Raw genomic sequence first — 12,882 nt, 5'->3', positions numbered from 1 at the left:
CTAGCAAGGGTCGATGATGCTGAATGGTTCAATTAGTTGGTTTAAATGCTTTTGTTTTTAATAAAATGATACAAACTGTTCGTCATTGATCTTAAAAATGGACTTTCAATTTAAATTCAATCACATTGCTTTTTTTTCAAATGATTCGATACTTAAAAGTATCGATACTTTGTTTCGATAGTATCGCAAATATCAGTATCAGTTTGCTATACAATACTAGTATCGAATCAAGTATCGATACTTTTAAGTATCGTAACGTCCCTAGTTGTGCATTTAAAAAGTGAGAGTGAAAGCTGCGAGAGAATGCGATGGAACAACGTAAACAAAGAACCACGAGAGAGCAAACTGCGCGCGCAACAAACAAGGACGAAACTCATAAATTTTGGTCTCTCCTGCTGTCTCTGGCCCTCACTTACAAACATCAATCGCTCAATGACAGAACAATCTAAGTACCACATCTTAACCAGATTAGCAAACAAAACGAACTGGTTATACAGTTATAGATATAAATTCTCTCAACAATTTTCAGTTGCTTCACAGCGATATAAATGTGAAAAAAGGCGTTCACCAAATCACAAAACATCAATATTAAACATTAATTTTATATTGTATTAATTGATTTACATTCATCAATATTACTATCTATTGTTGTTTGTGTTATAAAGCGGATAACGTCACCTCTGCTGTATACAGCAGTATACTTTTATTATTAATTGATTTTTTTAATTCGCCTAAAATGATGGAGATAAGCCACAATTGTATTAAGCTTCTCCCCTCTTCTCCCGATCACTCCCATTTTCCGTTGGTCTCTTGTCATAGAAAGAGAGTCGTTGGAGAGAAACTGATGGAAAACTCCCGGAGAGCAAACTGATGCGAAAAGAAAGAAGTTGAGTCGGACTGGAATGGAACTGGAACCATCTGCTGCTGCTGCACCACCACACATGCACAAATTGCAGCAAGCGTTGCGTTGCGAACGCGAGATTATTCTTTTTTGTTTGCTTTCTGCTGCTGCTGTCAAGAAGTTGTTTGTTTGTGTGGTGGTCGTCCAGCAACCAGCAACCAACCAAGTTTTTATTCCTGCGCAAGTTGCTCAGAGTTTTCAGTTCCATTTCATTGCGTGTGACAATCGGTTCGCTTTCTTTGTTCGTTGATCGCGATTTATTGTTTTAGTTTAGTTCAGTAGTTGTTTGAAGCCATCTGCAGTTTTTAGCAGCGCAAAACAAAGTTCTAGAAGCTTTTAAAAGACGTTCTTAATATTTTGTCGGTTTTAATCAGTATTTAATTTAGTGAAGTTCAGTGACCGTTCTCCGTGGTGTAAAAAAAATAATAGACGGATTAGTCTGCGGTAAGTACCCGTGCTTTTATCTATTGTAACTTTCAGGGAACTCGTTTTCGTTTCTGGCTACTGGTTTTCACGAACAATACCCAAAGTATCAAGGGTCCATCTTGTTTCTGTTGGTCGTTACCATGTTGGTAGTGCGTTCTTCAATTGCGCATTCATTAATAAATATAACGATACAAACTCTGTCTCTGCCGTGCTCTTGCCAAAGTATGGGTTCAAACTCCTGTGTCGAAGCATGTTCCTGCACATACAAGTTCGTAGGGTGACTGACGGATGGGGATGAGGATGTCCACCCACTTTGATTGTTTTTCTCCAGTACAGTGAGAACTCGATTTTGGCAACACGTCGCTTCTAATTTAATGCTTTCTGGAGTCCTTTATTATTAGGTCGTAAGGTAACATTTTTCGCGTAACATTTGAAAATGGCCTATGATCAAAATGTAAACAATCCTTAAAATGAATTGTAGATTTTTCGCCACTATTATAATTTAAATATAAGTGTTTTAGGCATTTATATTATTCAAAATAACAATAGTAACTGTATCTCAGTACACAACATTCGAAACATGCAGATTTTTTTAAAAAATAAATGAATTAAATTTACAGTCAATTCTCCACAACTCAATATTCTATAACTCGATGGATTCAGCGGTCCCATGTATCGTACTCTCCATAATTCGATATTTCCACAAAACGATGTCTCTGTTGGTCGATGTTCTATGGAGTGTTATTGTGATTCTATAACTCGATATGTCAAAGGCAGAGCTTCTAAATTTTGTGATTTTGATTTTAAAATAAAATGAACTTTAAAAAATATATATTACTACTCAGGACCCATCGACCACATCAAAACATAATCCTGCTGTTTTTTCCCCCTTGATTTGTTTTCCGTACTGAGTACCAATGCTACCGACGCCAGGGAGGCACCCCCCACACATGGACCCTACCCACCGACAATACCGCCATCTACTCATCCGATCGCGTCGATTGTGCTGCATTTCCCCGAATGTCGTTTCCCCGAATGTCACTTCCCCGAACGCCATTTCCCCGAATCCCAGACAAACATAAACCCCATTTCCCCGAATTCCATTTCCCGGGCTGGTAGTGACTTGGTCACTTTTTTCAAGTCAGTCACTAAAAAGTCTCTTTTTTTTAGGCCAAGTCACTAAATTCACTTTTTCTTGTAATAAGTCACTATTTTCAACTTTTTTAGAGTGAATTTATTTCAAGATTGATTATTCTTTTCGTTTTGACGTTCAATCGTCTCTCTCTCTGTATATACAGGATGTCTACTCATTTTTCTGGATAACATTACCTGAGTTTTCCAAGTAAGTAAGTCCAAGATAAAAATATTCAATGTCCTGAAGTTTCTTATTCCATGTACAAGATATTGAAAATATTCAAAGTGCCAGAATTAAGTAAAAAATAAATAAATGATTTATTTCAAGTTCGTAATTAACTTTATGAAAGAATAGAGATCATCATTGTAGTCCCATTAACTTTACAAAAATTGTAGGAACTTTGGAGAAGGAAATGCTGAGAATTTCAGTGAAGCCCTTTAAACAAACTGCAGGAACTTAAGGGAAGTTACCATGCTGAAAATATGGGAAACTTACTGGAAACTGTAAGAACCTCAAAGCGGCTCTTATAGCATCCGAGACTTCTCATGAACTTTTATGAAATTCCTAGAATATCAGAGAACTTCACAGGTATCAAACGAACTTGAGAAATTTTAGAAAACTTGAGGGGTATTGTGCAAATTTTTAAGAAGTTCTATGCACCTCAGAAAAGCGTGAAATATGTCATAAGAAGGGAATGTTTGTACATATGTAGAAAAATAGCTTTCTTTACCATTTCTTCATAAATACCCTATGGGCCTCCGGTTGGTTTTGGTGGGGACACAGATGTATGCACATCATCGTATACTCTTTCAGTACCATCCAGCTTTCCACACTCGGCAATGGCGTCCTGTAGGTATGAATAAATATATCCTTCACTGTGGTTTTTGACACTAACTGGAGGGCGCATGTTGTTCCATTTTCCTCTGTTCTTGGGAGTGGGAAAGAGAGGGGTGACAATGCGAACCTCCAGTTAATGTCAAAACCACAGTGAGTGATACATTTATTGATACCATACTGGACGCCATTACCGAGCGTGGAAAGCTGGATGCAGGTAATGTCGGCCTAAGTGTCCCTAATTTGGGCCCATACATAAATTCATCAATCGACTCAATTTTCAATAGCGACCAAAAATATCCATTAGTACCGTCCCAACGACGCGTTCATCTAGATAAAAAAGATAAATACAGGTCGGACTCGATTATCCGGAGACTTGATTATCCGGAGTCTCGATTATCCGGGGTTCGATTATCCGGAATGTTAGACTCGATTATCCGGAGTATTTTTTTTTTGTTAAAAACTAATAAAATAATAATATAATAATGGGGTGGGACATGTTTTTATACGAAAAAAAATTTTGACACCTAAAATCCCTCCAAATCTCGATTAGAGCCATACAGGTCGGACTCGATTATCCGGAGACTTGATTATCCGGAGTCTCGATTATCCGGGGTTCGATTATCCGGAATTTTAGACTCGATTATCCGGAGTATTTTTTTTTTAGTTAAAAACTAATAAAATAATAATAATAATAATATAATAAAATGCAGACATTTGAAATAATTTTGTATTATAATATGCAATATGATAATTTTAACAATCGTTCAGAGGAGGGGCAGATTTTTAATTTTTTTTTTCTTGTGATTCGATTATCCGGAGGATTTGATTATCCGGAGTGAAAAAAAATCGATACTCCGGATAATCGAGTCCGACCTGTAGCACATTTTTAGCGATGGGCCCAATCTTAGATCCATAGGTCAACATTAGAGGCATCTCCCCTATATCTGTCCAGACACAATTTTAACAGCCCGAGCGTGAGTTGAAGGCTCTAGGTATAGTGTCTTGAAACAAGGATCAAGGAGCGTTGCAATAGCTAATGTATCCACCAGCCGCTGTCAAACTGCAGTGAATTTTTTCCGCCAAATCTTTTACTGAATCCATCTTCAAAGCAAGTGATGTGCAAAGGTGAAGACGAAAAAAATCAATGTTAAATTGCAAATGCACTGAAAACATTTTTTTGGATCGAAACAAAAATCGAATGTAAAAGATCGATCCAGTCGATTTTTGTCGTGTTCGAGATCGATTCAAAAAATCGATCAATCGATCCAAAAGAATCAATCTTTTATGTTTCGATCCAAGATCGCCCATTGCTAATACGAACACACGTACAATTTATAGTGACTTCGTTTGCGTCTCACCTCGTTTGACAGATCTGATCGCCCGTTCGACAAATCGAATTGTGGACAAACGAAATGCTACAGTGGCATGTCGGTTCGTCGGTGCCCTACCTATCGACCCTTAAACTCATGGACCGGAGACCTACAACTTTACTTCCCTTCCGAAGAAAGGCGTGATCAGAGATTTTATGCCTCAGAAAATCCCGACGGTGCCGACTGGGATTGCACCCAAGCCTTTTGGGGTGAGAGGCAGTCACGCTTACCACAGGCGTCGCTTATAATCCTGGTGTTCTGGAACCGTTTGGTTACAAATCCTTAAGTTTTTATTTAATATTTGACTAACTGAGTGTGCCCGGCCTTGCTCGGGATTGAATATTAGCTTGAGTTTATGCGCCGATTCAAAAAAGCATGCTATAATTTTCTGTTTCATTTGTATGGGAGCTCCCCCCCTTACAGAGGGGGGAGGAGTCTGGAAGCATCATACGAACCTTTCACGGCCCCAAAAACTCATGCATACAAGTTTTCACACCTGTGTTCAATATAATAGCAGCGCATGCCGATTTCCATACAAAATGGTCAACTTTGACAAGTTGTAACTTTGTTCTCTTAAAATCAATTGAGCTGAAACGTTCGCCACAGAACTACAAATATGTTCAATTTTACGATTACAAAATACCCCCTCCCCTTGGCTAGTTTTTGCACCTTGCTGTTGGTGGGCGGGCTTAATTTCATGCTTTATAGTGGAGTGTTGGAGACGGTAGGTTTATGGTCGGCGTTGCTGGCTCATGCCGCGATAGAATGGCGACATGGGCAGGCGATGGGGATTACTAAGCTTCCCCTCTCTGATAAACCGCTGCATGAGAGAACCAAAGATCTAGTCTAGCAGTGATAGTATCACACTTGTTACACCTTTTATTGAGAGCCGCGTCGTAGTACGCTTACGTATAGGCACTGACGTTGGGTGCGATACTGGTGGGTTTTGCCGCAAATCACTCTTATTTTAATTATTTTTACGCAGATAGATTTATTTGGGTTTGCAAGGGAATTATACTATTGAAATATTTCAGAAAGTGCCCAACAGTGCTCCTTCTATTTGCGTGACAAGCTTTCATTGTTGTTTTCATTGAAGTATTACTCAGAAAACAATGTTAAACATCATTTTTGTACATGGTATTGTAACTAATCTTATATGTGCTTCATTTTGATTTGGGATAAGTGTTTGAACTATGGCTCGGGATTTCCACTGTGGTGTGCTTCTATTGTGACATACCCATATGTATTTTTGTGGTGCCACATAGTGGAAACGTGAGAGCGTAGTTGGAACATTTACCCTATACAATATACAATTTAAAATTAGCTTGGAAACTAACTTCAAAGTGAAGCATTTTAGTCACTTGAAGGTGTCATCTGGGACGAACAAAGATATAAGATAAGATATGTAAAAGCCAGAACTACTTGAAACACGTTAAATTGTAATTTAAAAGCATGGGCTATGTAGGTAGATTAGAGATTTCAGTTATTTATTAAATAAACTTCAATTATAGAATTCAGAAAGTTAATTAACATAAGAGATAGGACGCGGGGGGTCCGCTTAGGGAGGCGACTAGCCTATGAAGTTGTATAATAAATCTTCCTATTTAGTGTATTTGTTAATTACAGACAATGTCAATAGCGAAAGTCATACCTTCAACCAGGCGCTTACGAACAAGTGAAATTTTAGGAAAGATGTGTTAAATATGTTGATAGGTTTGAAATAAGAATTAGGATTGTTGTGCTTTAGTTTTCGGTAAGGTATGATGTGTCAACAAAGCCCTTTTGAGCAAATTTTCAAACATCAAATTGATTGAGTGATTTATTGAAAGACATTGCGTTGCGAAAATTGACAAGTCATACATCTAACATAGTAGTAGTAGCAGTGTCGCATAATCTTATCACAATTGCTGCAAATAGTGCTTGAGGGGCCAGCAGGGCTGAATACGGATCAAAACTAACATAACTACTAACACTAAAATGATCCCGGAACTAACACTTATCCATTGCACTTTTAGCTATTTATTAGTTTTATTTTTCTACTAAGTCATCTATGCTTCTTTCTATTGTTTGGATCAAGTACAACTAATACTAATCTACCTTTATGTATGTTTTACTCCCTTTTAACCCATTATCTTTATGAATGGCGAATCATATGACGTGAGACACGTACAAGCTGGAACTCAAAGAATTACTTCGAACAGGATGTCAAACAAATTCAGGACCAATCCAAATGAGACCAGAAACCAACAAAGCATCGGGGAGTTATATATTCTGGGAGAGGTATTTGATAAATAATCAAAAAGTGGTAAGTTAAAATCAGATCCAAGGATCATGAGAGGTAATTATCAATAATTCATTAATTAGTAGAAATCTCGATAACTTTTTCTAGGGGGCGTATTGGCTTTTGTAGGCGGTGCGTTTGGTCGTTGATTTGGCTTAACTGGTGGCTCGCCCACGCGGGCTGGCACTATCATCAGATAGGGGTAATTTTCCTCTACCTGCTGGTGGTGTTGGTAAGCGTGTGCGAGCTGCCGGTTGCGCCGGATCGACGATCGGATGCATTGTTTGCAGGAGCTGGTGCTTCCCTTTGAAAAAGTAATCGAGAAATAACCATATTATCCTGTAATTGATATTACTATTTTTATATATCAATGAAATTAGTCATGACAGAGTAACAGATGGGGAAGGACAATAGACACAAGTTGACACAATAAACAAGACAAGTGGGGGTTAATACACAAGACAAAATGACAAAATAAGTGACGACAGAAGACAAGACTGGGACAAAATCAACATTAAAAAAAAAAAAAAGAATGCGCAATTATATTATCAAAACTATTTGGATCAGCACAAAAACAACAGTGACACTAGGTAAAATTGTTCAAAATAATAGCAGTACTAATCATTTGCATTTCAGCTGAATTTTGAGATTTTAAATTTTACATTTCTCAAAATTCTAACAATCCCCACCCAATTAACAAATGTCCATAATAGTGAAAATGTTTAAAATATTTGCAGTACATTAAAATTCAAATAAAAAACTGCTATTATTTTGAACAATTTTACCTAGCGTCTCACTTTCCAACAGGTGCTTCCAAAAATTTGGTATTTTGCAATCGTAAAATTGAACATATGTTTAGTTCTGTGGCGAACGTTTCAGCTCAATTGAGCATAAGTTAATAAAGTTACATCATGTCAAAGTTAACCATTTTGTATGGAAATCGGCATGCGCTGCTATTATATTGAACACAACTGTATAGATGTTTTCCTAACCTTCACATCTCATGCGTAAACAGAAAGCATCTACCACAGTAGCGATAGGCTTGGCACCGCTGTAAAGATACTGTATCCGTTACAAGTTGCAAGTGATACGGCAGCTTCGAGATGGGAAATGACGGTGGGCAGGAACTCACGGTCTCCCAGTGTTGGTTAGTTCTTTGCCGTTAATGTTCACGAAAAGTTCACTATTTTGCCATACAGAAATTCAAAACAAAAATTTTTATCTGCGGATTTGGACAGTTTTTGACCTGGTTCATACGACCGGAAGGTGTATGCTGGTCACAAATGCCGTGCCAAACTGATTTCCTACGCAATTAATCAATCTTTGATGTGAATTTCGCTAATAAACACGAGGAGCATTTCTTATAGCAAACTTGCCATAAAAAAATGGGCATGGTTCATTTTAGTAAACAAACTAACACTTCTTCCGACTGTGTACCTCTCTTACTCGCCTAGCGGCAGCTTAAACAATATGATGCAAGATGACGGATGATGAATATTTGAAAAGAACGGCCATTGCCCAAAATTGGCTTCTTGTCTATCAGGCGTATCAGGCAGAAGCAATCAGAGCGATAGTGCCACCCAGAAATGTTCCATACGATCCTAGAAATAGACTACTCGTAAAACAAAATACAATGATTTTCCTTGTCATTGTAACTATGATATTTACTCTGTCAAAACAATGGACATTTTTGTCGATTATCATGAAATCACAACAAAATCCATTGTTCATAACAATGAAATTCAAGGTATTTGAGATCAGTCCGCATTGTGCTCTCTTGTGTGTTACTGTTACTGTTACTGTTACTACTACCTAAAGGTACAACAAATTTAAACATTTCAGTGCTCAACCTGTGCAATTTCTACCTTGTTTGACTCTTATTCCTCTTCGATCGTTGGTTGGACCAAGCCGAGGTAATCCTGCTTGGAAAATTCCTTCTTCGATCCTTCGGATTCTTCTGTTGGAAATCGATATGGGGAAAATTAATGCTGCCGCCATGGCGCCTAAGCACAAAAGAAAAGGGCAATCGCTTGATCTCCCTTCTGATGAAATTCAATTGAGCAATCAATTTGATATGCTTACGGATGATGAGAATGATCATCATCCAGGAAAATTCCATTAAACATTCCCGGCTTAGTGCCAAAAACGGAAAGGTTCCCCCTATTGTTGTAACCACTTCATTTCATGTGATAACATTTTTAAGATATAGAGCGAAGTATCTGACAAACCAGATTTTTCAAATTGATTTAAAGTTTGTGAGACTGAGTAGAAGTTTGTTTGCTCCTCTATTGAAATCCATTTCATTCGAGAATTTGTCCCCTTTAATTCGAACCCTGGTAAATCTATTGGAAACAGTTTAACAATTTTCGCAATCGGATAGTTCATATTATTCATATCACCCATAACATAACCAGCTATCAATGGACCCTACTTCTTGAACCATCAACACGTTTGTCCAGTAAAAAGATACACTTTCAATCACTGCTCCTGTCAATGGCAACGATCGATTCACTTTCTGGTTTTACCATATAAAGTGCATCGAGCGTGCAAGCATCGCGTCGCCGGGGCAACGCACTTCCACTTCTTCCTGTGTGTCGTCTTGTTAGCGAAATATGTATGTGGAAATGTGGCGACGAGTGATGAATCCAAACAAGAGTCAGTGCAAGTCACGACGGTATGTGGACTTTTCCTCAAAGATTTGATTTATTCATTTGTTTGTTACGTGACGAATATTCAGTCAATCAACAACGGGAGCTAAAAAAGAAACTGCACCATGAGTCATACCTATTTGGACCACTTTTCCTTTCACGAAGACAGCCCACGACGCCCGACAACCGCCAATTGCGACAATAAAGAAGTTGTAATCCATCGCCTTCCCTACATAGGAGGTACCTAAACAGACCTAGCGCATCTGGTTTGATTGGTCTAGTGCGTCTGCATCTTGGGAGATAAATATATGTACCTTAAGCGCTTAAGATTGGTCTTGCTTAGTTCAGCCACATCACAACTCTTGCTTGCATTATGGACATCAATATCATATAGGAATAGGATTTTATTTATCTTAAGCGATGCATCGCGTCTGATTTTCCATTTATTGTTTTCTTTTCCTTTGCAGACAATCGCCGACCATCAACAGAGAGAGGAATAAGGAAACTTGAAAACCAAAGTGTTGTGTGGGCTGAGCCAACTGAAGTAGTGTTTGTGTACATTGTGTCGTTTGAAATCGAACCAACTCATCACCATGTCCGACGCAGTTAAGGAAGTTCAATCTGCTGAAGGTGAGTCACAATATAACCAACGACACAGTCAATAACTCTGCTGCGAAATTAATTTTGCACCGAACAAACAAAGATCGGACACTCGATAGAGCAATTAGTTTAGCCATCCCACAAGAGACGTAGCGAAACGTTACTGGTAACAGCTTGAGCTACAGCAGCGTGATCAGTTATTGGACGTTGAGATGAAACATTTTGCAAACTTTTCTCGCTGACTGACATGCATAATTGCTCACCGGGTCAAATAAGGAAACTGGATTGGTTTGAAATTTGGTTGGTACCCGTCGGATGGAGATGAATTGCAATTTTAGAAATATAAGTGTTCCAAAATGGAAACTTGCGGATTTGCGCTTTCACATGTCAATTGGTTGACATGTGGGTGTTAGTATTGACGTGGACAATCACACTGTCCTACTTTCACCCAAGACTAATACTAATCATAAAAAAACGCCTGACCTGCAATCACTTGAAGGTATTGTTGTTTGGCAAATGTACGGCGTAAAACCACCCGTCTTACAATCGCGCATTCAAATCATGAACTTTTGATCCACGCCGCCGGGCCAATAAATCTCAATTTAAAGGATTATCAATTTCATATTTTTTTCAAACACTCATTCCTCCAAACCACCGAAGTTCGATCTCCGGGGAAATGTTTTCCCTTTTAGCGCGAAGAAGAGTAATGTGAAAAACGTTTCCTCTTTCAGATTTATTGATAAACGATCATCTGATGGCACATTTGTATCCATCAAAACGAAATTCGCGATGTTCCTTTATTTGCTCTCAAAACGTATACCATGCGACCTATCATCATCTCACAATGAAGCGATAATATTTGCCTTTTTGAGGGACGGAACGGTCGATCCTATGTAAACAACCGCAAGTTCAAAGTGACTGTGTAGGTATACCGCATCATAATAAGATTTTATCGAATCAATTAAAATCTTTGAAACCGAAAATAACTTTATCTACATGGTCGTACTTCATAGCTCCATGGGAGCGTGTTTGCATGGTGTCGCCACCTAACGTCCCAGTCTCGGTTATGGCTTATCTACCGCTCCGGAAGGAAGGCTCCTTGGGCTCCGAGCAAACCACCAGCAAGTTGGGTGATGAAGTGATAATGAAAGAAATAAATGAATTAAAGGGCTGATTGTCTAATGGTTCATGGATGAAGGAAGAGAGGAGGGTGGTTTTCCCATTTTTCATGTGGGAAATTTATGGGTATTCGAGGAGAGCGGGATTGTGTTTGGGGTAAGTTTTGTTGGTGAGATAAACACGGCGAGGAAGCTCTAGCTCTGCTTCGGTGGAGGATATGTGAGAACATTTCGAGGAAACTTAATTAAGCTGGTTGTGTGTGTTTTAATGGAAAGCAGGAAGTTATCGGAAGGAGTCTTCGTTCGGGTGAAGGAGCGCTTTGTTTCGGAACTATCGCTTTCGAGATGATGAAGATGTAGTACGGATTGTGCTATTCGGCGCTGCTTATGTGTGTGGTTGTAAAATTCAGTGTTCCTAATTTAATTGTGATAAAGCAATTAATAGTAACATTTACGGGATGGTTGTTTGTGTTGTTGAGATGGTCCTTAGCGAGAAAAGTTTACATCGCGGTTGTAAAGTTCGTGTTTTGATTTTTCAATAATTACATCGTAAATCTGACTAGCGAAGCACTTGGCCTAAATTAAAAGATTGATAACTCTTAGCACAGAAGCCTAATCAGTTAGGACAAAGTTTCTTCTATCTATGTATCAGATTTGGGTAAAATTAAGCAACGTGTAAAATGTTCGACAAGCATTTCCGTTTCCCATACAAACTTTTAAAGTTTTCCCGTAAATCCAGATCGTAAACATCTTATTCTTCATCATCTTCTTGTTATTCTTCTTCCTCTTCGCATATCAAGCTAAATGCTTATTGCATTTTATCTTATTGCGTGTTCTCAACTTAGTGTTCTAGATGCACATCCACAGTTATTGAGAGCTTTTGATGTCTGTACCATTTTTGCATTAGTATAATTGTGTTGCAAGTACAATCATACTCTATGCCCAGGGAAGTCGAGAAATTTTCCAACCCGAAAAATTCCTGACCTCCAGCATGGTCTTGCTTTGTAGCTGCGCCTTTTCCGACTGAGCTAAGGGTGGGCCTCCCCCAGATCATAAACATAATCGTTCAAATTTGGCACAGTTGATAGGGAAAAATAAAAACCGAGCAGTAGGGAGAGGGGGGTTACAATTTGCCATTCAAACATGACCCACCCTAGTGGCTACTCTGTATATTAAGTGGAGCAGCATACAAGACAAGATCTTCAAAGGGATGCATACAGCGTACTAACCATGCATTCAAACAGGATGTAGAAAATACATTTTAAGTCTTAAAATCTGGAAGATTTTTCGTGGACCGGAATCTTCTTTTTTTTCCCTTGATTTGTTTTGCGTAGATCTTGTTTTCCGTGCTGAGCACCAATGCTACCGACGCCAGGAGGCAGCTCCCACACCTGGACGCTACCTATCGACCCATCAACTCATGAACCGGGGACCAACGGCTTTACTTGATCAGAGATGTTATGCCTCAGAACATCCCGGCGGCGCCGAGTGGGATTGAACCCAGGCCTGCTGGGGTGAGAGATAATCACGCTTACCACTACACCACTGGCGCCGCTAGACCGGAAT

At 38.9% G+C, this 12,882-nt stretch overlaps 1 protein-coding gene across 1 annotated transcript in view; it reads left to right on the top strand.

The window, feature by feature from the left end:
- The first annotated feature begins 1,084 nt into the window (after nt 1–1,084).
- stai (stathmin) overlaps nt 1,085–12,882 on the top strand; it is a 151,653-nt gene continuing 139,855 nt past the window's right edge. The window contains exons 1-2 of the mRNA XM_065224096.1: nt 1,085–1,345; nt 10,066–10,228. Coding sequence (XP_065080168.1) covers nt 10,192–10,228 — 37 coding nt within the window. The 5' untranslated portion in view covers nt 1,085–1,345; nt 10,066–10,191. The remainder of the gene's footprint in view (nt 1,346–10,065; nt 10,229–12,882) is intronic.

The sequence above is a fragment of the Ochlerotatus camptorhynchus genome, unplaced genomic scaffold (genome assembly GCF_037179485.1).
Source record: "Ochlerotatus camptorhynchus isolate MF236.1 unplaced genomic scaffold, CSIRO-AGI_Acam_v1.1 ptg000204l, whole genome shotgun sequence".
NCBI lineage: Eukaryota > Metazoa > Arthropoda > Insecta > Diptera > Culicidae > Ochlerotatus > Ochlerotatus camptorhynchus.
The sequence above is the reverse complement of the archived record's forward strand: the minus strand, read 5'-3'. Positions and strand labels throughout refer to the sequence as shown.